The 27,519-nt window shown below is 31.8% G+C and overlaps 1 protein-coding gene across 2 annotated transcripts; it reads left to right on the forward strand.

The window, feature by feature from the left end:
- The first annotated feature begins 5,296 nt into the window (after positions 1–5,296).
- On the forward strand, positions 5,297–27,519 carry LOC112688528 (nuclear receptor subfamily 2 group E member 1). 2 transcript variants are annotated; one of them, XM_025561780.1, is made up of 10 exons: positions 5,297–5,502; positions 5,599–5,691; positions 14,613–14,693; positions 14,780–14,941; positions 19,000–19,376; positions 20,891–21,007; positions 23,336–23,419; positions 23,663–23,903; positions 24,628–24,877; positions 25,251–25,417. In XM_025561780.1, the coding sequence occupies exons 2-10, from the start codon at positions 5,682–5,684 to the stop codon at positions 25,348–25,350; spliced, it is 1,422 nt and encodes a 473-aa protein (XP_025417565.1). In that variant the 5' UTR covers positions 5,297–5,502; positions 5,599–5,681; the 3' UTR covers positions 25,351–25,417. The 2 variants fall into 2 exon arrangements, with proteins under 2 accessions (XP_025417565.1, XP_025417566.1); XM_025561781.1 differs by lacking the exon at positions 25,251–25,417 and adding an exon at positions 27,226–27,519 and having other exon boundaries at positions 5,298–5,502.

Below are 27,519 nucleotides of genomic sequence, written 5' to 3' on the forward strand. Positions count from 1 at the left end.
TAATGTGAGCATAAGTTTATACTTTTTTTTCCGCTTTTTATAACTTCTACGGTTTTTGTCGATTTTTTACTTATAAGTTGATAGTATTATTTTAACTGTACTTTTTGCTCTCAAAATAATTTACTTTGTCAACCCTTTTTGTCAAAGAGCTTTCTTTTCACATAAGGATAATTTACGTCTTTTATAATTACATCCAAGTTACCGAACTTCACAAATAAATTATTCTAATTTCAGTCGTAAAATGTACCCGGAAATATTGGATTTTTGTACAAAAATCTGTGAAGATATTTGAACCATCTACGTTTAACGTATTGACTTTTACTGAAAAGCAATCAAGTATTACCTCCATGAGCGACAAGTTTTATTTTCTATATCTATACTTTCAGTTAATTTTTAAGGATGTAATTTTTCATAATCTTCATCGTTTAACAGCAATATTGCATTCATTAAAAATTAACCATTTGATCACATAATACAACCTGGCACATATCTAGTCGTTTTGCGATTACCTTAATCAAAATATTAAAACCGTTGAAAGTATCTTATTTATGTATGAATACATTATGTCAGTGGCGTATATACGTTTTCATTTCGGAGGGGACCGATTATGTATTTGATTTTTGGGTGGAAAGGAAGGAGGAAGCACACTATTATGAAAAAAATTACTTTAACACTATAAGACTCCTCGACTGTCTTTACACCATCAGAGAAATAAGAAACTCAATTTTTTTAATGATTTATTATTTTTTAAAAGTATAAAAACTATATTATAATAAACAAATGTTTTATTAGAATCACTCAAAATTCACTACATATTTTCTTAAAAGAATAAACATATTTTATAAATATTGAGATTGGATGGATCAAATTTTTTTTTAAAAAACTTCTAAAGTTGAATATTTATGTAAAAACCGTAAATTTCGTGAAAATCGTATAATAATTTGCTAAAAGCTTATAAAATAAAATCCCAAATAAATATTTTTGAAATTTTTTTTGGATTTTTAGGCAAATATATGAGTATGGTGATATTAAATTTTCAAGTCTTAAATTAAAAAAATTAAATATTTTTAAAGTTTTATATTTAAACCAAAAAAGCTAAAATTGTTTTGAAAATATTGTCAAATAGGAAAAACAATATCTTTGATATAGGGTAAAAATTTCAAGTTTCTAACCTCATTACTTTTGAAATTATAAATGAATAATTAAAATTTTAAAAGTAAAAGTCCCGTTACAGCGCATTTTTTACCATTTTAACTAGGTTTTTCGGCACTTTTTCCTCACGCCTTGAAAAACTCTTGAATGACCTCTGAAAAGTACCACCACACGTTAGATCGATTTAGAATTAAAAAAGTTACTAGATGAAACTTTTTGGCCAATATTTCTATTCAATAAAGTGTTTACAGAAAAAAAATATGAATAAAAAATAAACATCATTGTATAACCATAAGTATCTTCGTTTCACTTAGAATCTAAAACTGTAAACCTAATTATTATTCTATAGTTTTAATATCAGTATTTTCATAATAGCGAAATTCGAGAAAGTATGCTATGATGCTTAACGGTAATTGGTGTAATTAATATATATTGTACATAAATTCATATAAATATTAATTATTCGATAAAAGTAAAAATATATATCCTTAACCACGTACATTTTATTTCGCATTTATAAGATACCTTTTTTTTTGTATGTACAAGTTTAAATCATCAGTCTATATAAGAATTCAATTACAAATATTTTTAATTCTGATTCATGTAGTACCTAGATAAATTGAAGCTTAATATCTGATATAGGCACATTTAGTAGATTGGCAAAGCCCTATCCCCACCTGCACGTAGTACCAACTGGTAACGGAACCAGAAAAAGTTTAATTATAGTGTATGCAAATTATAACAAAGTAGTAGGCAGTGACGTATTTACGGGGGGGGGGGTCCAGGAGTACTGGACCCCCCAGAACCTCTCCGAAAAATAAAAAATTAACAACAATTCTTACATATTTGCAGAATTGGGTATGTTAAACATTCACAGGGAAGTTGAAATTGCTGTTGATGAAGTGATAGAGGAGTTGGCCAAAAAATCGAGACAACTGGAATTTATTTTATAACAATACTTTATAATATATAATTCTAAATACAATATATAGGTACATATATATAATATTATATAAGACTAAACGATTATTACATTATATATTTAGTTCAACTTCCTCCAAAAACTGCATAAGGATGTAACTATTACAATATAATATATAGATTATATTAATTATGTATAAACTGAGGACCCCCCCAGAAAAAATTGAAAATACGCCACTGGTAGTAGGTAATAAATGACTATATAAAACGTTATACCTGTGATATGATACCTTATTCAAAAGTTTGATTCTGTTTTTGAAGATATAATCAAGTTCAAAAAATGAAATGTTAATGATATAACATCAATAAATCATTTTTTTAATCATCCAAAAATAATACTACACTTGTACGAGCAGATAATTAATAATTGTATAATATTAATAATATAATATGTTAGTTGTAAGTTATTGCTAAACCGATAGATGGAACATATATTATATATTATTATAATAATGTGTATCTATTTGAATGTAATAAATTCAATACATTATCTTTATATACCTACATATATATAATATATAACCAACACGAGTATACTCGTCTATACTTGTCTATAGACGTATATAACGTAGGTAAGTACTTAATACGTAAATGTAAATACATATGTATACAGAGTGAAAGCGTATGTTTATAGTTTTTAGGGTTTGGGGTCCAACTCAGTGATTGTTTAAACTATAGTTTTTACAGATTATTTGAGTACAAGTAAAGTAATGTAAATACTTATGCAACCCTCCCCAAACATTTTTTTTTATACACACACATAAAGTAAACCATTTAGGTAGAATAATGTCAATCAACCTAAATATGGTGTACATTGTATACAGGTATAAATAAAATGATTAAGTTAAATATGTTCCATTGTTCTAACATAACTATATAAAACGTGTGAAGTAAATTCAATATATACCTATACGTTTCACAGGATACATAAACGTAATATACTTTACATAAAAAGGGATAGCTCCAGGAGATTATAACATTTTAATTAATATATAAATAATAATAAAATAAAAACTAGTAAATTATTGTTAATCCTTGTAAATTAATATAGGAATAAATATAATAATACTCCAGGCAAAGCATTTAAATAAATAACACTTTATAATATGAAGTTGAGTTATTCCTATCAATTCTATTTTATTCAATTAAATAAGTAATCCAATATTACAATTTATATATTAGTAACTTAAATATAAATTTAACATTTAATAAACTACGTACCCTAGTTTCCGTGGTCACCTTTACAGAACAGCATCATCAAAGACCACTATAACAGTAGTACTGCAGATGTTTTCTAAATGAATATTATATTTTAGAATTGTTAATTCATGCAGGAACAAGCCTAAAGGTGGAAACAAAACTAAACAATTACATCTTATAAAGTATTATAAGTGATTTAAAATTTAAATGTATTTTTTCCTTTTTTGAGTTTCAATCGATGTTTAAATAAAAATGGTAAATTGACTGTTTTTATAATATGAATCTTACTTCGTGATGTACTCGTAGGTAGATGTACGGGTGATATACGAGGTATCTCTTATAATTGACAACTGATGAGAAAAAAATAATAATGTTTTATATGGATTTCGAAATAAATTCGGATATAGCGTTTTCTATAAACTTGTTAACTATTTTTCTAATTTCCAAGCGTAATGCACGCGTATACTAATGAAAAAATATTTGTTGGGTGCCTATATATATATGTACAGAGTCATATGTACGCTTATTTATATACATATATGCGTGAGAGGGTAGTTGGACGATCTTTCTAATTTTGGGCCAGTGCTGTTTAATAGTTTTCTAAACAGACAACAGTACATCTGGTATATTCAGGGGTTAATAGAATTATTCATCTCCTCGATACTACCAAGTGCAACAGTAAGCTCCATTAAACGTATATCCCTGTATTTATTTTATATAGTGTACTACTGTACTTACGTGTCGTTATCATAATAATGTTATTGTCAACGCGTTACCAGCCCGCGTGTACGATGGATAGATTAAATTCGCCTAAGACGGACACAGTATTACATACAGGTGTAGCAGTTAAATTTAAATTGGTGTAAATATTAACTTTAAGCCATTTAAAGTCAAATTTTACCACTGGAATATGTGTGAAAATATTTATAGTTGAACGTTAAATTGTTTTGTTATGTTACATTATCAGTTTGAATAGAAAAATTATACACATTTTGAAACAGTTTGTTTTTTATAAAGAAGCCTATAAGCTCAGGCTAAATTGGTTCCTCTAATGCTCTAAAGGTGTAGTAGAAAAAGAAAGAATTTGAAAAAATGTATTTCAGTGGATCAATTAATGACAATAGGAGTGATTCACCGACAAAGGAGTCTTGCGCGGCACAGCGATCCGCGGGTTTCCAGCTACCTGTGACCCATCCTTTTTTCCCGTTCGATATCGCCGTGCAGAATCCCGCGAACGTGGCTCTTGTGATATTACCCGTAATACAATATTATTATCCTGCGCGCGCTATAAAGTTACAAAGTGCACCACGGAACGCATCGTTACACCGTGTCGTGGCGGTGCGTGCGTCGGTTAATCGAAATCGCCACAGCCGCGTGTGAAGAAACGTTTTGCGTGCGTTCGGTTTTACGCGAGGTATGCCCGCGACCGGGAAACCCGTAGCCGGTGGCGGGTTGGAGATCTGCTGCTGGCACCGTGATCCTGTGGCAAGGGATGGGTGCGTACAGGGTTAAACGTGATGTGTACACACACACACACACACACGGCACACTTCGTGCAAAGTTTACGTGTTCACGTAACACGTATATTATATACACGACTAGTATACAGCAGAACGGTGTGGGCGTGTGTGTGCGTGTACCCTCGTGTAGCGCATTACGTGTATATACGTTGTGTTTACGGAAGCGGGGTATAAAGAGGGACAAGCTTACGACGAAATTAATAACTTTAGGGCCACCGGTCACGAACCGCAGGGTAGTTTGCCGTGTTTGACACGTTGTTATACGGCGGCGGCGGTGGCAACGGACACGGGTTCCCGCGACCCGCGACACGGCAAGGGGGTGGCCGGTCCCGCGGCGGCCGGGTCCCGACACGCCCCCGGACCAACACACGCGCGCGATTGTCGCACACCGAGCGCCGCCCTGTGCCGCCGACTTAGTAACGGCACCGCCGCCGTATTTACGCGGCCGCGCCGGACGTACCAGCATCCGCAGCCGTTGCTCTATTCGCTTCTTGGCCCTGGCCACGGTCAAACCATCGCTGCGCGCCTTGCCGATCACAAACGCTGTACGGTATTAAACTCTTACCGACCGACCGCCGCGGTGCGCATCGGAACGCCACGTACGCATATATAACCATCGTCGCAGCGGTTACCGCCGTTCGTCGCAAAGGTCGGTGCCGTGGTTTGAATTTTTTTTTTTTTCATTCTCTCCGTTTCGTTTTATTCGGATATTTGATTTTAATTATATTTTTTCTTTTTCCCATAGACGTCGTTCTTTCGCACAAGATATTCCCTCGAACCATGGACATTGTCGTCGGTACTCTCGCTACGAGATTTAACGTATAGATAATGGGAACAGGTGAGCGTTGTGCTTCGTATGGTTTTGATTTATTTAATTTTTTTCTAGTTGTTAAACCTTTAAACGGTGTTGGATTTATATACATATATGTTTAATAAACGGCGCGCGAGAAAAGCTAAAATTTGTGTAAACTAACGCTCGCGTAACATAAAATTAATATCGACGATATTAATAAATTCACCTTGTACTCATACGGATTTCACAGAAAAACATTAAGTATATATTTTACTATGACAACATTTTTAACTTTTTAAATTTTTAAAATTAACATTTTAATTTAAACATTTTTTTTTAATCTCTTTATAGTTTTACAAGAACGTTTTGCGTTTAAGTGACCGAAAAATCAAAGACCAATAATATAGGTTTTCTCTTAATATGTTTTCTTTTTACTATTCACTGTGATTCATTATTTCTCATATTTATCAGTTTTGTAAAACTAAACGTAATACCAAAGAGTTTTTATAACTTCATATTCTAGAGATAAATACACAAATATATAAAAATATGTAAATCGTGAATTATTATGAGTACTTAATTTAGGATATTTTAAATGGTTATAATCATTTTATTACACTATTTACGTATATATGTATATATATATATGTTTAATCCATACGAGTTCATAACTAAATTATTATATTTTTATTTCTATAAATCATGTATCATAAAAAAACTTATAAGTACAATAAAAGTGAGTTTTAATATTCAGAAAACAACTTATGAAATATATATTCATATTTTATTTTAAACTCATTAGGTCCTACATCTTAACAGCATATTATTGAAATTTATTTATATATGTGCGTGCGTTATGGATAATGCTAAAATTTGGTTGATTCGACACTGTAGCGTAGGAAGACTCGTTAGCCACCTGGAAAACTTAAAAAATAAATCCCTTTTTGCTAATTAAAAATTTGATGTGATGAACTTTAAATGTTACTATTTCTTTTAAAGTACAATTTATTTCTTCATATGAAATTTCCTTTATGAATTTCCTAGTGCTTTTTTCATAATTTCATCATTAAATTCACACGTAGTGTATACAAATTGATAAAATCTATAAATTTCAAAAAGTACAACGGAAAAATTTTGTTTTGATGGTAAAATAAAAATACAACTTTTCCATAATTTTGTTTTCCTATAGAATTCGCGCCCTTGGCATAGGCGCAGTTCACCAACACTCTTACAACACTGTCTCAACATTAAATTACTCATGCATGTTAGCTGTTATTTTTGAAATATCAAAATATCAATTAAAAAAAAAATTTTTATAGAGTAAGACACATTTATTAATTAGTTATTATAGACTACTTTTAATAAATAAACATATCATACCTAACAACGATATTTCTTGCCACCTTTCAATTCATTAATTACATTTAAATATTTTCAATTTGATAAATAAAATTAATTATCTTCTCGTTTTCTAGAGAACAGTTTTTAAAATAAACGATAAAATTCAGTTAAAAAAAAAATTAAAACACAATATTGCACTCACGATTATCACACGTGAAAACAGACTACAGATCGGCATCGTGTATTGTATTTGTACAACTTATAGCATTGTTTTTAGAATATATTCTAAAATCTATGCTTATATTAGTTAGGTATTATAGTTATAACAAAAACATCAGCCAATTAAGATACTATACCTACCTAAAATATTATAAAAACTATAGACCCATTTATTTTTCACTATAAATTGTTAAGATAAGATTATTTATTATACTCTGGCAGTCGATACTTTATTATTGTGACACTATACTATACAGAATGTTAAATCAAAAGGAAAATATTGGTTTAAATTTGTAACATATAATATATAAATTATTATAATATTAAAAATACACGGGACACAATTTATATTTACAAAAATAATACCTAAGACGCAATTTGCACTAAAAAAGTACAATGGGACGCTGCTTACAATCATTTCACCGATCAATGAAAAAAATATTAACAGTCAATTAATTTTCTGATTGTATAAAAATATTTTATTCTTTTTTCTAATTACTAATTATTAATTGCATTCATATCTCTTTAAATTTATTTTAAAAACATAATCAATTCAATTAATGATTATAATAAAAAATTAAACTTCTAGTAACTTTACAATATATTATAACAATATCATCTAAAAACTGAAAGTGATTTTACGTCTTTTGTTATACGTAATTAACTGATACATAATATAGCATAATGAAGTCTTTATACTGCGTACATAAAAAATCAATTTAAAAAAATCACAAAATTCTTCAAACAAAAACTCTTTCGTGTATTTGGGTTATTGTTGTTGGAGTAAGGCAATTTAAGTTTTATCACGTTTTAGAAACAACTTTTTGCCTGAATAATTTTTTCGTGGATTCATTTTCTTACTACAAAACCTTATGATAATTAGTAGTTGTAATAATAATACATTTCTTTATTTAAATATAATTTTTATTGCCTTATTCTTAATGATTTTCAATCTAAATTGTAAATAATTTAGAAAGTATTAAAATAAAATGTTATATTATACGAGTATAGATAAACTTATTGTTTTTGTACACGATATATCATAAACATTGAAAATGTTTATGGTTGAAATATGTTGTTAAAAATGTTGTACAATATTTCAATTTTGTTTAAATTGTTTTATAAATTTTATTTAATTATTTCAATACCATTTTTTCCCCAAAAGTTTAAGAAATTTATTCATGAATGACATTTTGCTAACCGAGGTGAAGTAAACTTTGATTTATTTATTGCATAGATTAAAAAATGCTATGTAATATTTTGCACATATTGAGCCTGAATACTTATAATATATTGTGAGTTTATAATTATAAATATTGCAATACTGAAAGTTCTCATGATAAATCCTTACAATTCGGAAAATTTAAGTTCTCTTGAAACCGTTATTTCACATTTCTTACATAATCAGTTGATCCCGGACAAATACATTCGCGCCTTAGAATCATTCGAACCCCTTTTTAAAAGGATCACAAGTATATCATAATCTCTATTATTGAAAAGTTTTGTTGACCTTTTTATATCGTCGCAACCTGTAATCCTTTCTTTTGGTAAACTCAAAAAGCCCAGAAAAGATTAGGATATTCTGCACAAAAGGTGAAAAAAAAAACAAAAAAAACTTTAAACGAAATTACTCATTCAGGGTGCGTTAAGTTCGAAAAGCCCTAAAAAGAACAGTTTTATTTCTTTTTTTATGATAAATAATATATAAACGAGAGAAAAAAAGTTAAACCTTTTATCAATCATTATTTAACGCCGTTAAGAGCACGACATTCTCCCTGTTTCGAGTTTCAAATGAATGACCTTAAAGGGGCATAAATTTTAAATGCCACACTAAAATTATGAGCGAAACGTTTATAGTCAAATCGAAGAAATCTATTTAACCCAGATCAAGGCAGCCCCATACAATAAATCGAGCTTCGGGAATAAAACATAATAATATTGAAATGTAATTTTTAATACGTAAACTACATTGTTTTGATTAAATTCATATTGGATATTGTTGTATACGTGCAGCGTGAAAAAACTGATTTTTAAAATCACTTTTAGTTTAAAAATATGTACGATTCGATTCGATTTCGATTACAATACTTAGGTTTCGTTTACGTTTATTGCACGACACATATGTACTCATGTGAATGAACGATGCTACGGATTTGCGTAGTTTGTTGACCGGTTGGCGATTTTTGTACATTTTTTGACCGTGAACGAAAACAAGATGAAAAACAAAACAATAGGGATGACGAGAACATGAATTTACATAACCATAGTGGACATTTATGACATTGTAAACGGCTGTGATTTCAATAGGTAACCGGTAAAAGTTCATTTTTACAAAGCTGTAATCAATAACTGATTAATTAATGTAATGTAATCGATAAATAATAATTATTTTACCACGCGGGTGTTTTCTACGCCGAAAAACAAGGATTACGTAAAGCGCGCACGGACTACGTGTTGGAGTTTTCCGACGGACCTCCTGTACCAACCCTAAAGCTGCGGTTACAGTGGCACCGATGTCGGTGAAACTCACCCGATAATTTTAGATAAAGAAAATATTATACAAGTGATCACGGTGCCTCCGACCGCATCGGCCGATTACACCGACGTCGGATATCCATCGGACGAAATTCAATTAGTAAATCTTGGTTGGTGAAACAGTGTATGGAATTTTCCATATGTTTTCTTATCCTAAAAAATGACATTCGTGTGATATTTTCGCTTTTTTCATAACAAATATTTAACAGCAGGACTTATCTCGAAACACAATAATGAGGAGACATCAATCTTATCAAAACATAACCGGTACTCGTTGCAATGAAATGAACAACCGTCGGCCAATTTTATCGGCCGACGTCCGAGGCACTGTGACCGCAGCCTGAGACGTTCGCTCGTAGAGGCGTACACGGATCTAGGCTCCGTGCGACTTCGGAACCGCACCAAGAAATCCGTCGACCGGAGGGAGGTGGTGGTGTCAAAGTTTTCGCTAAAGTTGCGGTACATCGCCGCCGCCGCCAACAGGACCGTTTTGCCGGCGCGACCGAACCCGGCGGTACGACGGAAGTTGGTCGTACAGCCGTCGCCGTAGGCGGTGCGGCACAGCTGCGCGTAATGTGCGCGTCGCGTGTAGCTTTTTCACAGCGCGGTACGCTGCGGTCGGCGGGACGGAGAGGCGTCACACCCGCACTCCCCCCTTCCCTCAAACGAACACGGTTTTGCGCGCGCCAACATCCATTAGAGCCGCTGTCGTCGTCGTCGTCGTCGTCGGCGGCGGCTTCGACATCTCTCTGCCGATACCGCTGCACTTTCAGGCCTCGGGCCACGTGCACGATATACGTATAAACGTGTATACGTGTGTATACGCGCGCGTTCAGTGTACGCGTTACGTACACGTACGTGCAGTGGCATGGCGATGTGGTTGATCGAGAGGCGGCCACCTATGTATTTTTTTTTTTTTTGGGGGGGAGGTAGTTGTTGAAAAGATGGATCATCCTTGATCATTTTCAAAGTGTCTGAAGAAATTGATTTGAATTTTCGATCAAATTTTCGTCAAATTTTTAGAGACCATTTTGGCACACACTTTGTTCGTGTTTAAATCTTCGACTAAAATTTTACGAACACTTTCTCTTACAGTATTTACCATATCTGCTACTTAATTGACGGTCTCGCCGAATAATTTTGTCAAATTTTTCCAATATTTTCGTTTGTTGAAGACGTCGTAGGACGTCCAGGACGATCATCATCTTCACACTGACTTCATCTTTCAGAAGGGATTTTAAATGAATACACCCCCTGTGCAATAATGTGTACTATAAACATACAAGGTATGTTTCCATATAATATGCAACATTAATTTGAATGTTGAATTTGCGTTAATGTGATGTCCCTGGTACTGCTAATGTCCGGTGTTTGCAACCTAATCATCAACGTTTTAAATCTGTTAATTTCTAACATACCTGCAACTGCAATATAATGTTTATAACAAAAATTTATATTTGGGTTACATTGTAAACATAGTTAGAACGTCATATTCAAACAATGAAACCTACTAATAATTGGAAACAATTATAATAAAATACCACAACTCGTATGCGGGTATCGACCTCCGAACACCGACATATCTACCTAGACGGGTCTCTAAATCCTACGCGTTACTACCTATCGGCTATCCTAATCATATTGACATTAGGTTTATAATGGACGATATTTAAAGTGAATGGAAATCGATGGTTTTCTGTCTTTACTACCATACGAGCACATTATGTATGACAAAATAAGTAACTGATTTTTAACTAAGTTTTGTTACTTTTATTTTTTAATCAACATAAGACATGTAGTCTAAAACTGTCTTATGACGTGATGACACATCAAATAGTATGCATACGGACATTACTCTTATAAATAATTGATTTGATACCCCTTGTATTTTTAAAATAGTATATTTTTTTTTTTTTTGTGAAAAACTGAAACATCGATATTATTTTGCTGGTACGTATTACAAATCACAATAATGTAACAACCCTGTGACATATAATTTATAACATTGTAGGTCTGTACTATCATATAATGCCTAGTTATATCGCCGGGATGAGTGTTAAATGTTTGTTTTATTTAGACAGAATAGATACATTGTATACATATTAAAAAGTTACGTTGATTGTACTACGTAATATGTTTGTTTTTGGGATGTGTTGAAACATCCAGTGCACACTGGGCATTGTTCGTTTGATCTCGTACATTTTCGCAGGTTTCGCTCGTAACTATTTCACCCCGTTTGTCGTATTGATATTTTCCAATCGACCACAAAATTATATGTTCGCACACACTTATACATGAATTCACTTTTGAATTCATCTCTGGGAACGGATCAAAACCGAAATAAAAGCTCGCTACTTCATATCAACGCGACATACGTATACAATATTTATGCGAATCCTCTAATATGACCACGAAGATGACTGTGGCAGCAACGATATAGTGTTACGAAGTCGTACAAAGTATGCAACGAATATATATTGTACTCGTAGAGTAATACGGGTGCCTGTACCACACGTGTGGTACACACAGTAGCGTATAAATATGTTTGGTGTTTATAGGTCTGTCTGAAATATTGCCACTCTAAATCTGAACGACAGCAAAATAATTCAATTCGATTTCAAAAAGTCTGCGATAATAATCCCCCATGTTACTATTTTATTTTTTTTAAATTTATCGGGAAAAGATCTGCAAACAGAATATTCATAGAGCCGCTAATCTTCAAGTGTTAGTAATCTTGTTCTAGCTTCGTATAATAAAACTCCTATGTCCTGTTGTGGAACAGACACACAATCGATATTCAAAAGAAATATTATAAGCGCTGAAAAGTCGAAAATTCAAAAACCACAACGATTTAAGAAATATCCTTTTAAAAATGTCTTTCCCTCAAAATGTGCCTATAGTGCCTGCATATAAATGCACGCTACTAGCTTTACAAATGCGTATATAAGCGGATTTCGAAGCAAGCTCATTAATAAACCACACGACGACGAGCCCTTCTTCGTTCTTCCGGTAGCCTTTTACACTATACGCACACTAGCCGCTTATATCATACGCATATATATATATATATATATATATACGTATTAACTCACTAGACGCAGTAAATATATATGTATTGTATGTTGGTGTAAATACCGCGCGAGCCCGTCACGCCAACTTTTCTAACCCTTTTGCGGCCCACGGGGTACACGTCAGCAGATCGTATCGTTCACGGTCGGATACGCGCACCCCGTGTATTCGTTTGATAATCATAACGGCACATACGTGAGGTAGGGTTTTCGGGGTAACCCCTTGGAACCGTGAGAAAATATGAACGTACATGATATACTTTAACACCCAAACTTTTAGTGCCGACCGTTAGTGTACGGTCCGTGTAAAAATACTCATCAGACAAGTAAATATGATCGACCAAGACTGATTCTCCATCGTCGTCTGGTATTACCGCCTTAAACGTCATCCTCAAAGTAATTCGTTTTTGTTTTTCGCACGCGCCCGGATCGCGACGTACGCGTTACGTACGTGGTCCAACGCTCGGACGCACTTTTCAGCGTTCCTTCGAGACATCGTCGGGTCAAACGCCGCGGTAGAGTCGCCGTTGTGCGTCACCACCACGCTACCTTCCGCTACCAACAACCCTTTCTACGGCGGCCGCTCCGCTCAAAGTTCGCCAAACCGCCGTTTCGTCACCCAGAAAGGGTAGAAGTGGGGGATTTCCGCGATCGCACGTTCGCTACGTTTATGCGACCATCCATGATCGTTTGTTTTCGTAATCCTTTGTGATTCGGTCCGAAACTTATTCCGTATCGCATTAACGGCACCGCAAGTACACGTTGCTGGATACTGCCGCGGTGTGCGCGCGCATTATACGCGCAGTGGCGGCTCGTGCTATGGTTCACAGCAGCACGAAACCACCCCAAAAAATGATAATAAAAATTGTTTAAATTTCCATAATAAATCACTATCCATTATTATGTATATAGTCTGTAATGAACAAAATATTTGTTAAAAAAAAAATGTTCACAGATTTTCGTGATGAGAAGTGAGTCTATTAGCGATTAAATAATAAACGGAACACGTTTGTATGCTACGGGCGGCCGTAGAAAAATTAGCTACATGGTCGTTTGGAGCACAATCGATATGTGCACCAGACTAATTTTTATCGTAATGCGTATCGCATTAATCATGGAAACAACCTTTTGTGTTTATGTCTCGTACATAACGAATTATTTTTTCCAATTTATTTTTAAATTATATGTCAATAAGTACCCATACCTATAAAAAAATTAATATTTTTTTTTACCCACCTACATAGATATCTTACAAATTATTTATACACCACCTTATGTGAATCTCATAAGCCGCCACTATTCACGCATTCGTGGCTAGGACCGAAAAGGACCGGTTGGTCATTACGACCCTACCGAACATCGCTCTGGCGAAAACAATGGTCGTCGGATAGTATTCGTGTATGATTCAAAGGCCATTTAAAAAAAGAGCATTCACGTGTAACTCGATCAGCATCTGTCGTAAATTCCATTCATGAACTGTCGCCGTTTAGATTTCACTGAAAATAAAAATAAAGTTGAACCCAAGATAGTCCTATAGTTTAATATAATTAACATTCGGAGATTCAGAGTAAAAACCAAAAATGTTAAGTCTTTTACATTAACTGAACTCTAGTTCAGCTTGGTTTTCATTTGCAAGCGTATAGCACCGCATTAATAAACTGTGTTAAATGGTTAACATATTATAATATATATTATAAATACTCTCGAGTATATTATAAAAATAAAACTTTGTGCACGCCGGGTAGCAGACGATCGGATATGATATAAAATTTTATAAACTAAAACGTTCTTCTCGTTCCACAGGGGACCGATTGTTGGATATCCCGTGCAAAGTCTGTGGGGATAGGAGTTCTGGAAAACATTACGGCATTTACAGTTGCGACGGTAAGCTTCGGACAATGTTAATTATCTGATAAATCTGATATCCGAACAAGGTAACTGACAAACGTCCACCATTGTGTAATGTACAGGTTGTTCTGGGTTTTTCAAAAGAAGCATCCACCGAAACCGGGTGTACACGTGCAAGGCACAAGGCGAACTCAAAGGCAGGTGCCCCATTGACAAAACCCACAGAAACCAGTGTCGGGCTTGCCGGCTCAACAAGTGTTTTCAGTCGGCGATGAACAAGGACGGTGAGTTTATGTCAAAATCGTGATGTGCTTGAATTCACCCAAAGTGTATTTACTGTCACGCATTGGTGTCCACAAAAGTTTTATACGGTAGGAAATTATGTTTGTGTTCACGTTTTTCCAAAAGTATTTTATTTTGCCATGCAAGCAAATTTGTAAATTTATGGTTATAATAGATATTTAGTCCAAGGTTTTCTCTCGAGAGTATACATGTATACCTGGGAAACACCACAAAAGCTACTTCAACGGTGTCCCAATAAAACTGTTAATATTATGCGTACCCATGATTTTGCGGTGCTATCGTGACAGATCATAAAATCAGTGGCACCACATCGTGTTTACATTAGAATTTTATATTCGAGGAAACACTTTGGTTTTGAATCCATTTCGCACGTATGTATACAATACACAAAACCACAGTATACGTGTATAGATACTTGAAAAACCATTTTTGAAAGTGTATAAAATTACGAACAAATATAAAATGTATTCAATACATAAAAATATACTATATTCTTGTATACATATGTATATATAAATATTCTATTTAATGTCCCATACTTAAAACGAGTATTAATAACATTATTTTATTTTTAATAGGATAATAATTATTTGCTCAATTAAAATAAAGGAATTAAGTGATTAGTGAGTGGTATTTTTATAAAATTCGGTATATTATATTTATTATACGCTATAGTAAAATTTTCGAAATGTTCAGTTTGAAAGAAAACTTACATGAATATATTTGATGTTCATCAAAAATTATTTGATTTTTAGTACGATTAAAAGTAATAGTATATCTAATAACGCTTCCGATATTTAAACTGTACATTATTATACTTTATCACAATTTTATTTTGAAATATTTAGTTTTTTCAATTTTAATTGCTATGCGAAATAGAATTAAAGATATTTTTTGTAAATATGAGTTGTTGAAAAAAAAACTACTTTTTTATAAATATTTAGCCATTCGCGTAATGGTTTATGTAATATTAAAACGGTAAACCAGTGTAACAAATTCTATGCCAAAAACGTCTGTGAACAGAATACGTGTAAAAGATACCAACAATTTAACGTCGAATTTAGACGTGTAAACATTAACGGTATTTATCGTTTATTTTCCTCACCATTTTGAACACACAGCTGCTATCCACTGCTCGTTAAGGACTGACTAAAGATTTTCTTACATCTCTCTTTTTCTATACTCTTAATTTCTCGGGTGTTGAATAATGACCCACCCTCGAAAAAAATACCTAGTTTATAATGTCGTTAACGCGAAGTCTTCAATCACGCCAAGTAACCAAACTTCTCTTAACTCTATCCCTTCTTTTTAATTTTTTTCCCTTCTTACCCACCTCATTCATTGATAAATGAACGACGTTTCGCGCAAAAAGCTACAGCTACAGCACTGCACATAGCCAATTTACGGTCTTCATTGAAAATTCTCCAACTATTCGCGCACCCCTGCGTAAATAATATATCCCTTTCACGCCTCTCCGACCGACCGAACGTGTGTGTTGTATCTGACTGTGTATAATGTATATACGTGCGAGTTTTTGACAGCTGATAGCTGGATTAACTGACTTACCAACGGAAAAACAAGTGTAAAATAGACTGGAGGGGTCGATGACTTGATGCAATTTAAATGTGCAGTTCCGAAAACGATACCCATTTAAATAAATATAGGGAGTGGTTTACTCCTCGTACTTAACGTAAGTAAGAAGAAAAGTAAGTATTATAGAATTTGCGCTCATTACAATGCAACGAGTGAAACTTTATAAATTATCAAAGTGTAAACGTTCTGTACAGAATATGTTTTGTTAGTAACATCGATTTGTAATTGGCTTCGTTTTATAAAAATAAAAGTAATTTCAATTTAGCATTAATATTTAACGTGTTTTAAAAAATGTTGAGAGTGGTATATAGTTTTAAAAATTTTAATTTCTGTGTAATATAATAGTAGGTAATATCTTGTTATTGAAATAAAGTGGTATATACTTGATAGAAACCGAAAACGATGATAAATTAAGATTTTATTTGATTAATAATTGCAAATTATTATATGTATATATATATATATATATAACTTCAATTGTAATATAAATGTGATTTTTTTTTCTTAGTTTGATTTAAAATTCAAGAATCATATTTGAATACAATTTTTGAATTCTATAATAATAAAATACTCCCATGTATAACTAACATTTAAAGAATATTTAAAATTATCATTTCACTTTTAAATTATGCATAACATTAGATAAAATATTATGGATTGAAGGTTTATCGTAATTTCTTTAAATATAGGTGTTTTCTGTAGTATAAATTGTCCCGACCAATAAAATACCCGTATGTCAGTGGATCGTTAGCTGAAACAACAGAAACATTCGTTTTAAATATTCTTGGATCAAAAAGGTATGGTACTGGGATTATTTGATAAAAACAAAAACAGGAGGGTTTGTTTTATACGGGTTGTTTTCTCGAGTTAAACATAAAAATAAATCATCTGGGCCACGTCATATTCTTGGAATTCGTTTAGCGTAACAAATTTGCAAAATCACAAAGTTTCTTGAAGAGGTGCAATCGACGTGACAATGAAACGCAAGTAATTGAATTTAGATAAAAAATAAATAAACGAAAAAAATAAAATATAAGTACAATGAACACACATACATTTGAATACCATTTCACGATAAATTGATATAGGTGCCCCCCCAGGTGGATCGGTGATTTAGGTGATATTGATGTTCATAAAATACGCCACAATATGATAACAAAAGAACCGAGGGTGAAAATAATATATATATATTTATAACGCAGAGACAGTTTTCAATCAGCAGTAAATATACGGAACAATGAAACAACCCTCGAATATAGATACGTATAGATATCGATGTAATCCGATGATAAATTATTATTATTATTGCTTCCAGGTATTTGAATATAATAAATCGTGTTTATATAACTTTTTTTTGCATGCTTTCGATTTCATAAAAAAAATTACCAAATCATGAAAACAAAATTATTTGAAAAGCTCGGATTAAAAAAAAAAAAAAACCATGTACAAATCCATGCCATTAGACCAGAACAAAAGCTATGAATGTACATGTTTTTCCGAGATTTCCGTTCAATATTCGGGCACAAGTGGAATGTCAAATATACGTAAACGATGTACTCGTACAAGGTTTAAATAATACTATTGATGTAAAAATTATTAGTCAATATCATATGCCTCGCGTGCACACCACACAGAGAAAATTCAAAGTCGAATTTCATAAAATAAAATATTTTATTAATTAGTCAATAATTTTAAACTTCTGAACAAAATTTTTTTGTGCAACTATTTTTTTTTACAGTACGTTAAAAATAAAAATAAAAGATTACGAAAATTAAAAATCTTATTGCTAGAGTATTTTAATTGATTACTCGCTGTATTGCAATGTATTCAGCGTACCTATTTACATTATAATTATGTTCAGCGCCCATTCCGCCAAGACAGTGTAATTAATAACAGAAACGGGCTGTAGTTTCCAAACGTGGCCACAAGATGAAATCTCACCCGTCAAAATCAAAATGTAAATGTAAAGTGGTATACTTCGAGAAACATAGTTAAAACGTAATAATTTCATTGTGGACAATACAAGATTTACCTAGCCATAAGCTTATCGAACTAATATAATTATGAAATAGTCAGCCAAATCTCATCACTAATATAATATCATAATAATATGTATTAAGAAATAATCAATACGAACCTGTATAATCTATATTTTATATTATGATGATTAGCTGATAATATTATCAAGCCGACAAATAAAAGTTATAACTACATGTCTTAGTTTTGAGTACAAAACAATTATGATTGGGATCTACAAATATCTGAACAGACGTTTTGATAACTTTATTTTATAAACATATTTAAGATTAAGCTTATTATTGTTTCTATTTTGTAACGTAGGAATCGTTTAAGTTGTGCACTATTTTTAAAGGGAATAGGGGAATGGGGTATTGTCCGAATCGACCAGGTAACAACGTTTTATAATCAATAATCTAATTTATTGCAGCGGTGCAGCACGAACGAGGACCTCGCAAACCAAAGCTGCACCATCATCACCATCACCATCACCATCACTCGTTGAAAGACACGTCACAGTCAGTTAACCACCAACGGCAGCCGAGTCAGATACAGTTGAACGCCGAACACATGATTCAAAAGTCTTCGTCGGCGTATCCGAAACCATCGATGGAAACGTCTTTACCGCCCGTGCCGCCACCGCCTTCGCAGCAACAGCAGCAACAGCAACCTCCGCCGCCGCCACCGCTTCCACCGACAACTCTTTTGCCACCTACGCCACCACAAGGGCCCGTGTTCTTGGGACAGCAACAGCCGCCACCGCCGCCCGGGCTCTTACAGATACTCATGTCGGCCGAAAAATGTCAGGTAAAACGAAATTGGACTTCAATCGACTCGAACGGAACGAAAACAAATTTATGAAACAAAGTTTTGGAAATATTTTGTCTACACTCTGAAAGTTTTTTTTTTTTTTTATACTTTTTGTATTAGAAGCGTTTGGTCGAACTGCGATTAGGCAATATATATACTTGTGGGTTCGAATATTCAGCTATTATTTAAAACGAGAAAGTCGAGCTTACGTATACAATGAATTATGTATGTTGTGCCGTGTACAAAATACACAGCTCGGGGCGTATTCGTTTGAGACGGTGTTACACGCCAAATGCATGTTTTCTTAATTAAATCTCAATTGCGTACGGGATCAAACGGTCAAACGATTTATGTACGAACGGTGGCCGCGAGGTGTGAAATTAGCATTTCAAGAGTTGAACTCGGACTGGCGCGTTGTACTTACGGTCTTTTCGAGTCTTTTTCGAATCCCGGGTGAGGTGCGATCATGTAATATAACAAGTGATATGTACCTATATATTATATGATGTGCACCCTAGGGCGGAAGGGACAGAGAAAGGACGAGGATGATGGATGGCGGAAGGGATGGAAAACAAGGGAATTAGATAGGGAATGAGTGGACAGAGAGGAAGCTGCGGCGGCGGAGGAGTGTAACGCGCCCGATGAGTCAGTGGCGCGCGCGGACGATTTGATGTGAGAACTGGACCACATGGTCCTCGCGGGTTTTAGCAGCAATCGAACCCTTTGTTCGCGGACGTCAAAGACGCCCTCTGGCTTTACCGTATTATACGTTCACGCGCATGCACACGCACACACATACACATGCTTACGATCGTACATCGTACTTAAATATAATATATATATATATATACATGTATACATTTACAGTGTGCACACATTGTGTTGAGTATTTCATACACGTCCGTCGTCGACCCTTGGGCTTAAACTCGACTTTTCACGCTATTAACATCGGTGTGATGCAAGGACCCAAACACAATTTTTTTTCTCTCTACTTTTTTACATCGTTGACTCGGAAAATTTGTTTCCTTTGTACACGTATTGATTTTCCTAACCTGGTGATCATATTATACTCAACACAACTGTATACTGTTTATATTTATGATTTATATTTAAGTAAAGGGGTGAATACAGAAAACAATGTTGAAGGAAAGATACTCAAAAATATTTAAAATATTTCCTTAATTAAGTAAGTCAGCGGTGTTAACACCAATAATTGTGTGGTTTTTAATTTAATTTTTTCTATAATTTATACTACCATGTATGAAATTATTTGGTCATTCAATGAGTATATTTTTATTTATTTCTACTACAGCTATACAAATTTGTGTTTTTTAATCAGAAAACTTACAAATCCAATTAATTCGTATTATTTATAATTATTGTATAAAAAACGTTGTTCATTTATAGATATTCGTAAATCAAAATAAAGATTAGTTGTTAAGTGTATTAGAAAGTGACAAAGTTAGAACTAATTTTATACAGATTTCTTTACATTTTTTTTTTATACACAGGAATTAATTTGGAGTGCAAAAATGTCAGAAGCTTCATCACCTGTAGGTATACCGCAACCAAGCAGTCCTCAAGGTTCGCTAACATTGTCGTTATCACCAACTTGGGAAGTCTTACAGGTAATTGAACAAAAAAAAACTCATAATTTTAATAATCAATGTAACATTGTAGATTTTAAAAGGTCTAGTTATAATGTATTAATATCGTCTATTTAAGTCAGTATGGAAAATAAAATATAAATAAAATTATTTGAATTATAATTATTAATTAGTAAGCCCACAGATTAAATTTACTATACTTATACCCAATGACGGAACTAGGAAATTTGACGTTAGGGGCTAATAAAATATAGTGTCTATACGTAGGTGGAAGTACAGGGTATTTTCATGACTTATGTTTCATAAACTTAAGTTTCCTTAAACCAACAACGCCTGGGGCATGCATATCCTCTTGCTCCCTTAAATCCGACACTGTTTATACCTCATATAAAATGTGTATTAAATATTTGTAATATATTTTCAACCATAAATACAGAATAAGAATTTGTTTTAAACCGTGATTATAATTTATAATTCTATCAATTTACTAATTATATTTAAACTATATTATAATTTCTATATAATTCTATAATTTATATTATAATTTATAATTATTTAATACAAAATTACTTGCTAAGAACATTCTTCAAAAATAATTTGAAGATCTGTCAAATGTGTGTAAACTATTCCATACATACATATGATTTATAATATATTTAATAAATAATTAATTTCGATCAGAGCTGCTATAGAAATATAGAATAATTATACAACCCGGGGCGAATATATTCTACTACCCTAAGTACTCTACACACCATTACAAAAGTATGAAAAAATCATTGCTATATGCATGGGAATATATGTATTATATACATTTACTGTGCATTTATATACATTTTTCGCCCAGGGCATTTGACCACTTTACCACCACCCTCTCCTAACCAAAAAACGCAGCCATGATAATATTCAAAGTTTATGGTTCAGATTTCAAATTGATCGAGAATGTCTTAAACTAAATTAAAAAAAAAAATGTAGCTAAAATTTTAAATAATTATTTAGATAGACAAAGCAATCAATATTGACTAAATTCTAATCATCTATATACATTTCAATATTAGTTGTAGTAATATGTTATATTTTCCTAAGCCTATAGCCACATTATTGGCGTTATAAACATGTGTCAAGTCTCGTCGGTTGATTGTATACGCACTACAGCAAGGGATTATATTTTATACGCGAGGGTTGACTTTTTGACTGCCCGCCTACTTTTCTGCGGGTGGCAAAATGTGTGCCCTTTTATCCAATCGCCTGTGATTAAAGATTAAAAATGGCGACTCTGAAGTTCGAATACATTTACAAATACATTTCTTAATAATACATTCTTTGTTCTTATATATTATTAAAATCAGAGACTAAAATATATCATTTTTCGTATTACACAATTAAGGATTTTGTCATCCTCCCCTTTCAAACTTTAACAGTAATGTGTATTACAGTTAAAATAGTTGGTATTTTAGATTTTGCTGATGATACATCTTGGAATTTTAAAAATATGTAAGATAATTTAATAAACAAATGTAAAATTAAAAAAAAATATCATAATATAGAGAATAGAACCACAACACACTTTTTAATTTCGTAATATACAAAGTGTGTCGTACTGCGCACAATTTTAGTCCCTGATTATAATAATACTTATTGAAGTTAAATTGTTGTAATTTTAAATTTTTTTCTAATATCCAGATATCTTCCATATTATTTTAATTTATTTGTAAAATATTAATTACATATATCATATTTTATTAGTTTAATACTTAATACTATGTATCTGTTTGGTTATGTAAGTTTTATCTATCAAAAGAAAAAATAAGATAACATTTATTCCGCGTATATTATTTACTGTTCTAGACATACATTTTAAATAAGTCTTATTTGAATTATTGGGTTAAGGAATAATGTTTATCAGATAATCCAATTTAAGGAACTAATTACTATCTTAATTTTCTATTCATCCACGAATTATTATTTGATTATATACTCACAGTCCAATCTTGACACTATTTCGTGTTAATTTTGTCGTTGATGTCCAAAATGATATATTCATATTATACAAATAATTAGAGTCGCTTAATCAAAGAACATATTAATTAAGCTCGTGGATATCATGGTAAATACATTACTCGCTTCACTCAGAATCTAAAATATAACCATTTAAAAATAAATTATAGTATGAATTATGATTTGTCAGTAAAATACATGTTTTACTAAAAAGAAAATAGACATAAATTATCAACTGTCAACTGGGGAAACACTACAGAATTATTAAAAACATGGAATGTGAAGGTCTATTTTTCGACTCTTTTACTACAGTCGATGATATAAAAAGTATATTGTTTTATGATGTTATAGGAAACAACAGCTCGATTATTGTTCATGGCGGTCAGATGGGTCCGATGCCTGGCTCCGTTTCAGACCCTCTCCAAACACGATCAGGTTGGTAATTATAATTAAAATAAATTATATTCTGTATACACATTTATAACAAGTACGATTGTGAAATTTTTATTAAATATATATATATATATATATTACTACCTACATTTTTTTTATTAAAATATCAATAAATGCGATTGTCATATTTACATAACTATCAATATATTTGCATTTATATGTATACATTTTTGGAAGCAAGAACGCTCTAACATAGATTTTTTTATGTTATCACTATAATAACAGCTACTACTGTTACAAGAGTCGTGGAAAGAACTGTTTCTATTGCATTTGGCTCAGTGGTCGATACCCTGGGACTTGTCACCACTTCTGAACTCGGAAAAGGCTCGTGAGAGACTACCAGCGGACGACATTAAGGTCAACAATGAAATGAAAATTATACAAGAAATATTAGCCCGTTTCAGGCAACTGTCACCGGACGGTAGCGAGTGCGGTTGCATGAAAGCGGTTATTCTTTTCACACCAGGTGAGTGATGATCGGCTATATATGTGTACTCTATGAACAGATTATTTTTATTTCACGCAGTAAAACATTTTATTATTAAAATATCCGTTTATATAATATTAATACATAATTAAATCCGTTAAAGATTTATTATTGTTCTAATTTTACTAATTTTGTACTGTTATTATAGTATACCTACTTTTTTCAATGTTTAATGTTTTTAAAGTTCAAACGATTGTATTTTTCAAGATATAGTAATATTCACCCATGAGCCTTTTATGTTTTCATAGGAGGACTTGTCTCTGAAATCACAGTATAATTAATTTATTAATAATATCCATGTTACCATGCCCTGTAAGATTATTTGCAAGATATTTGCTAGTCCTTCCCCAATGAATTTCTACTTTTTTGCACCCTTTGCTACTAAATATTATAGCGTCAATAACTTAATCGGTCTGAACATTACAGCAGTATATAATACAAAAATACCCAAACGGATGTTATTGTAATTTAAATATTTTTATTTTATTTTTATATTTTTGATTTATAAAATTATACAATCTATACATATAGTAGTACTAACTAACCTAACCTATATATAAAAATAGTATAATAAACATAATGGATATTTGTATATTTGAAGTGATGGCTTAAGTGACTTGAGACAAAAACACACCAGTGAAAACACTTCGGCATGAATATACAAATAATTGAAATATATTTTTATTTTAATAATTAAATATAGAAACACCGGGTCTCATTGATGCGCAACCGGTGGAAATGTTGCAAGACCAGGCGCAGTGCATATTAGGCGATTACGTGCGGGGCCGGTACTCAAGGCAGCCCACCCGGTTCGGACGGCTGTTGCTTATGCTGCCCAACTTGCGGGCCGTTCGGCAAGCGACCATTGAAAGACTGTTTTTCAAAGAGACTATCGGTGACATACCCATACAGCGGCTGCTCGGTGACATGTATCACATGGAAAAGTCGTACGCGTGAGTCATATAGTCGCCTAATATTCTAATTCAGTGTTTAATACTTACCCCCCTTTGGGATCTACGAAAGAACTATTTAGGGTTGCCAGATTGTCTTTGGCACATCTTTTTTATCATTACTATTATTATTATTATTTTTTTTTTGTCATGTTTCCTATCTTTGTTGTATCTAAGTTTGAGCAAAAAAAAAATTTATAACATACATACGATTATTTGTATTGTATGTTTTAATTAATTTTAGAGAGCTCCCTAAAATTCCATTAAATGATAAATTCTAATATTTGAGGTCACCACGTAAAAAATTGAAAAAAAAATAAAATATGTCTGAAATAATGTTTATTTCTTGTAAATTGTTTTCTTATTCGCATCTTAGGGATAACATTTTAAGTATCAAGAATAATACTGACAGAGTTCACGAGAACAGAAATTTTTTTTTCAGCCTTATTGATGGCTTGTTCACGTTCTCCTCATAAATATTAAGATTTAAGATTATTTTATACAACTTTTGTGTTAATTATTTTGTGCTCATTGGTTAATTATAACATATAATTATGTAATATTATATTATATTAAAATAATTTACCAATAGAAGCGCTACGAAATTATGATTTACCTAGTATTTTTCTGTATCACAATATCGTAAAATGTTTGTTTATTAACTATAAAAACTCTTTGTTTTCTATGTTATGCAAATCACTTTAGAAGAAAAAATTGAAAACAGTTATAAATTTTAAATGTAAAAATCTTAAAGTTTGTTTATATAGAGTAAAATATATAGTGATATTGTGAGTTTTCATGCATATTTATAACATTTTCATTATTCTAGTCATTTTTTGATTTGTTACCACATTGTGTAAATTATATTATTATTATTAAATAGTTACTATTTTAATGTATGAATCTGTTTTTTTAGCATTTTATAATTCCGTGTACCCATACACAATTAAAAAAAAAAATTTATTAAACTCTATGGTTATATAGTTAGCTTAATTACGAATATTAAATAATATGATTTGTAAACTTGAAAAATATTTACTGACGTAAATACTAATTGTGTTTTAAACGAAAAAATGAAGTGTTTTAATAACAAATAAGTCTTTTAGTCTCGCGTATTTCTTAGAACGTCTAATCATGTAATTATAATAATAACAAACTACTTTTTAACATGTTTTTGTTGATTTTTTAAATTACATTTATGAATTATATTTTAGTTATTTATGTCCTAATTTCACTCATTTATATTCACTTCATATCATATTGTTGTTTTTCGAATTATATAATTACATGGCTATTACATACATCGTGGTTGTTATTCATTTTCCAATGTATAAATAAATATGAATCTATACTTATACTCGTAGTGGCGATATAAATGAACATCTTATTTTTACCATACCATACTTAGATAACCCTATATTTATCGATTATATAATAATTACATTGTACAGATTTTAATACGTACATAATAAAATAGTTCTTAGTTTTGTCGGTTTTAAATTTAATAATTAGTAATTACTAATTACATATAAACCTCGAAATATTCCATATATTCTTACATTTTAATATGTATAATACTGTATATTATACTACCGATTACAGATTATATTGCAGACCATTGATTATAGAATTCTTATTTATACCTATATATTTATTCTATGATCAATATTGCGGACATAAAATTAAAATCATTAAAAATATTTTGTCAGTAGGTCATTTTGTCAGGAATTGTCAAAATTCCCGTAGAATTCAAATTTTATAATCATCATATAAGTATTAATTTTTATTATCAGTTGTAAATTCACTTATCTACTTTGGTGCTTTAAAATTGGTTCTACTTATTTGCTTCAATTGAAAAAAATCCTATAAATCATTGGTATACTGATATTTCTCACAATATACAAACTCATGTACAGAAGAAAAATTGAACAGCATAGGAATAGGTTGGTACTATAGGTAGGTACAACAAATGTATTTCCAATCAAATATTTTCAATTGAAGTTCTAGTTATAAAATATTAATTTATCATATCTATTATTTTATGTCCGGTCATTTATTAGATATTAGTGACATAATAATGACAAAATAACTGTATCTAGTATTATATTTTTCTAATTTGTCTTTATAGATACCTATTAGGTACTATGAAGTATGGGCTAAACATGAATAAACAAATATTAAAATGATTATTAGAAATATTCTATAAAATGTAAAAAAATAACACAAAAAGTGAAGAAAATTATCATAGAATGGTTATTCTTTGAACTTTCTTGGACAATATTTTTTCATAATTCGTAATTTATAAATTCATAATTTTTCATAATTAATTTGTAAATTCTTACTATTTGCAGATGACTTAAAGCTATTTCTAGAAATTCGATCAGTACATGACTGTCAATTACTTCAAAATGACTCGTGAGCACTGGACGCCTGGGCTGTAAATATTGGTTTGGATTTTAATGTCTCCAAATGTTGCTCAAAAGCTTTTTATAGAAGTCGGACTCACTTGGATTTTAAATATTCACTTCGTGGAACCTATCTTGTTATTGAATCGAATACTGTGAAAGACCTCGGAGTTTTCTATGATAGTAACTTAAATTTTCATAACCATATAGATGCGACATGCTGTAAAGCTTTAAAAGCTC

The sequence above is a fragment of the Sipha flava genome, unplaced genomic scaffold (genome assembly GCF_003268045.1).
Source record: "Sipha flava isolate LNK unplaced genomic scaffold, YSA_version1 39_pilon_pilon, whole genome shotgun sequence".
In the NCBI taxonomy this organism is placed as follows: domain Eukaryota; kingdom Metazoa; phylum Arthropoda; class Insecta; order Hemiptera; family Aphididae; genus Sipha; species Sipha flava.

Bases quoted from the DNA above. Each gene is read 5' to 3' on its own strand.
- LOC112688528 (XM_025561780.1), top strand. The intron at 14,694-14,779 runs GTAAGCTTCGGA...TGTAATGTACAG, and splicing joins CGGCATTTACAGTTGCGACG to GTTGTTCTGGGTTTTTCAAA. The intron at 23,904-24,627 runs GTGAGTGATGAT...AATTAAATATAG, and splicing joins GGTTATTCTTTTCACACCAG to AAACACCGGGTCTCATTGAT.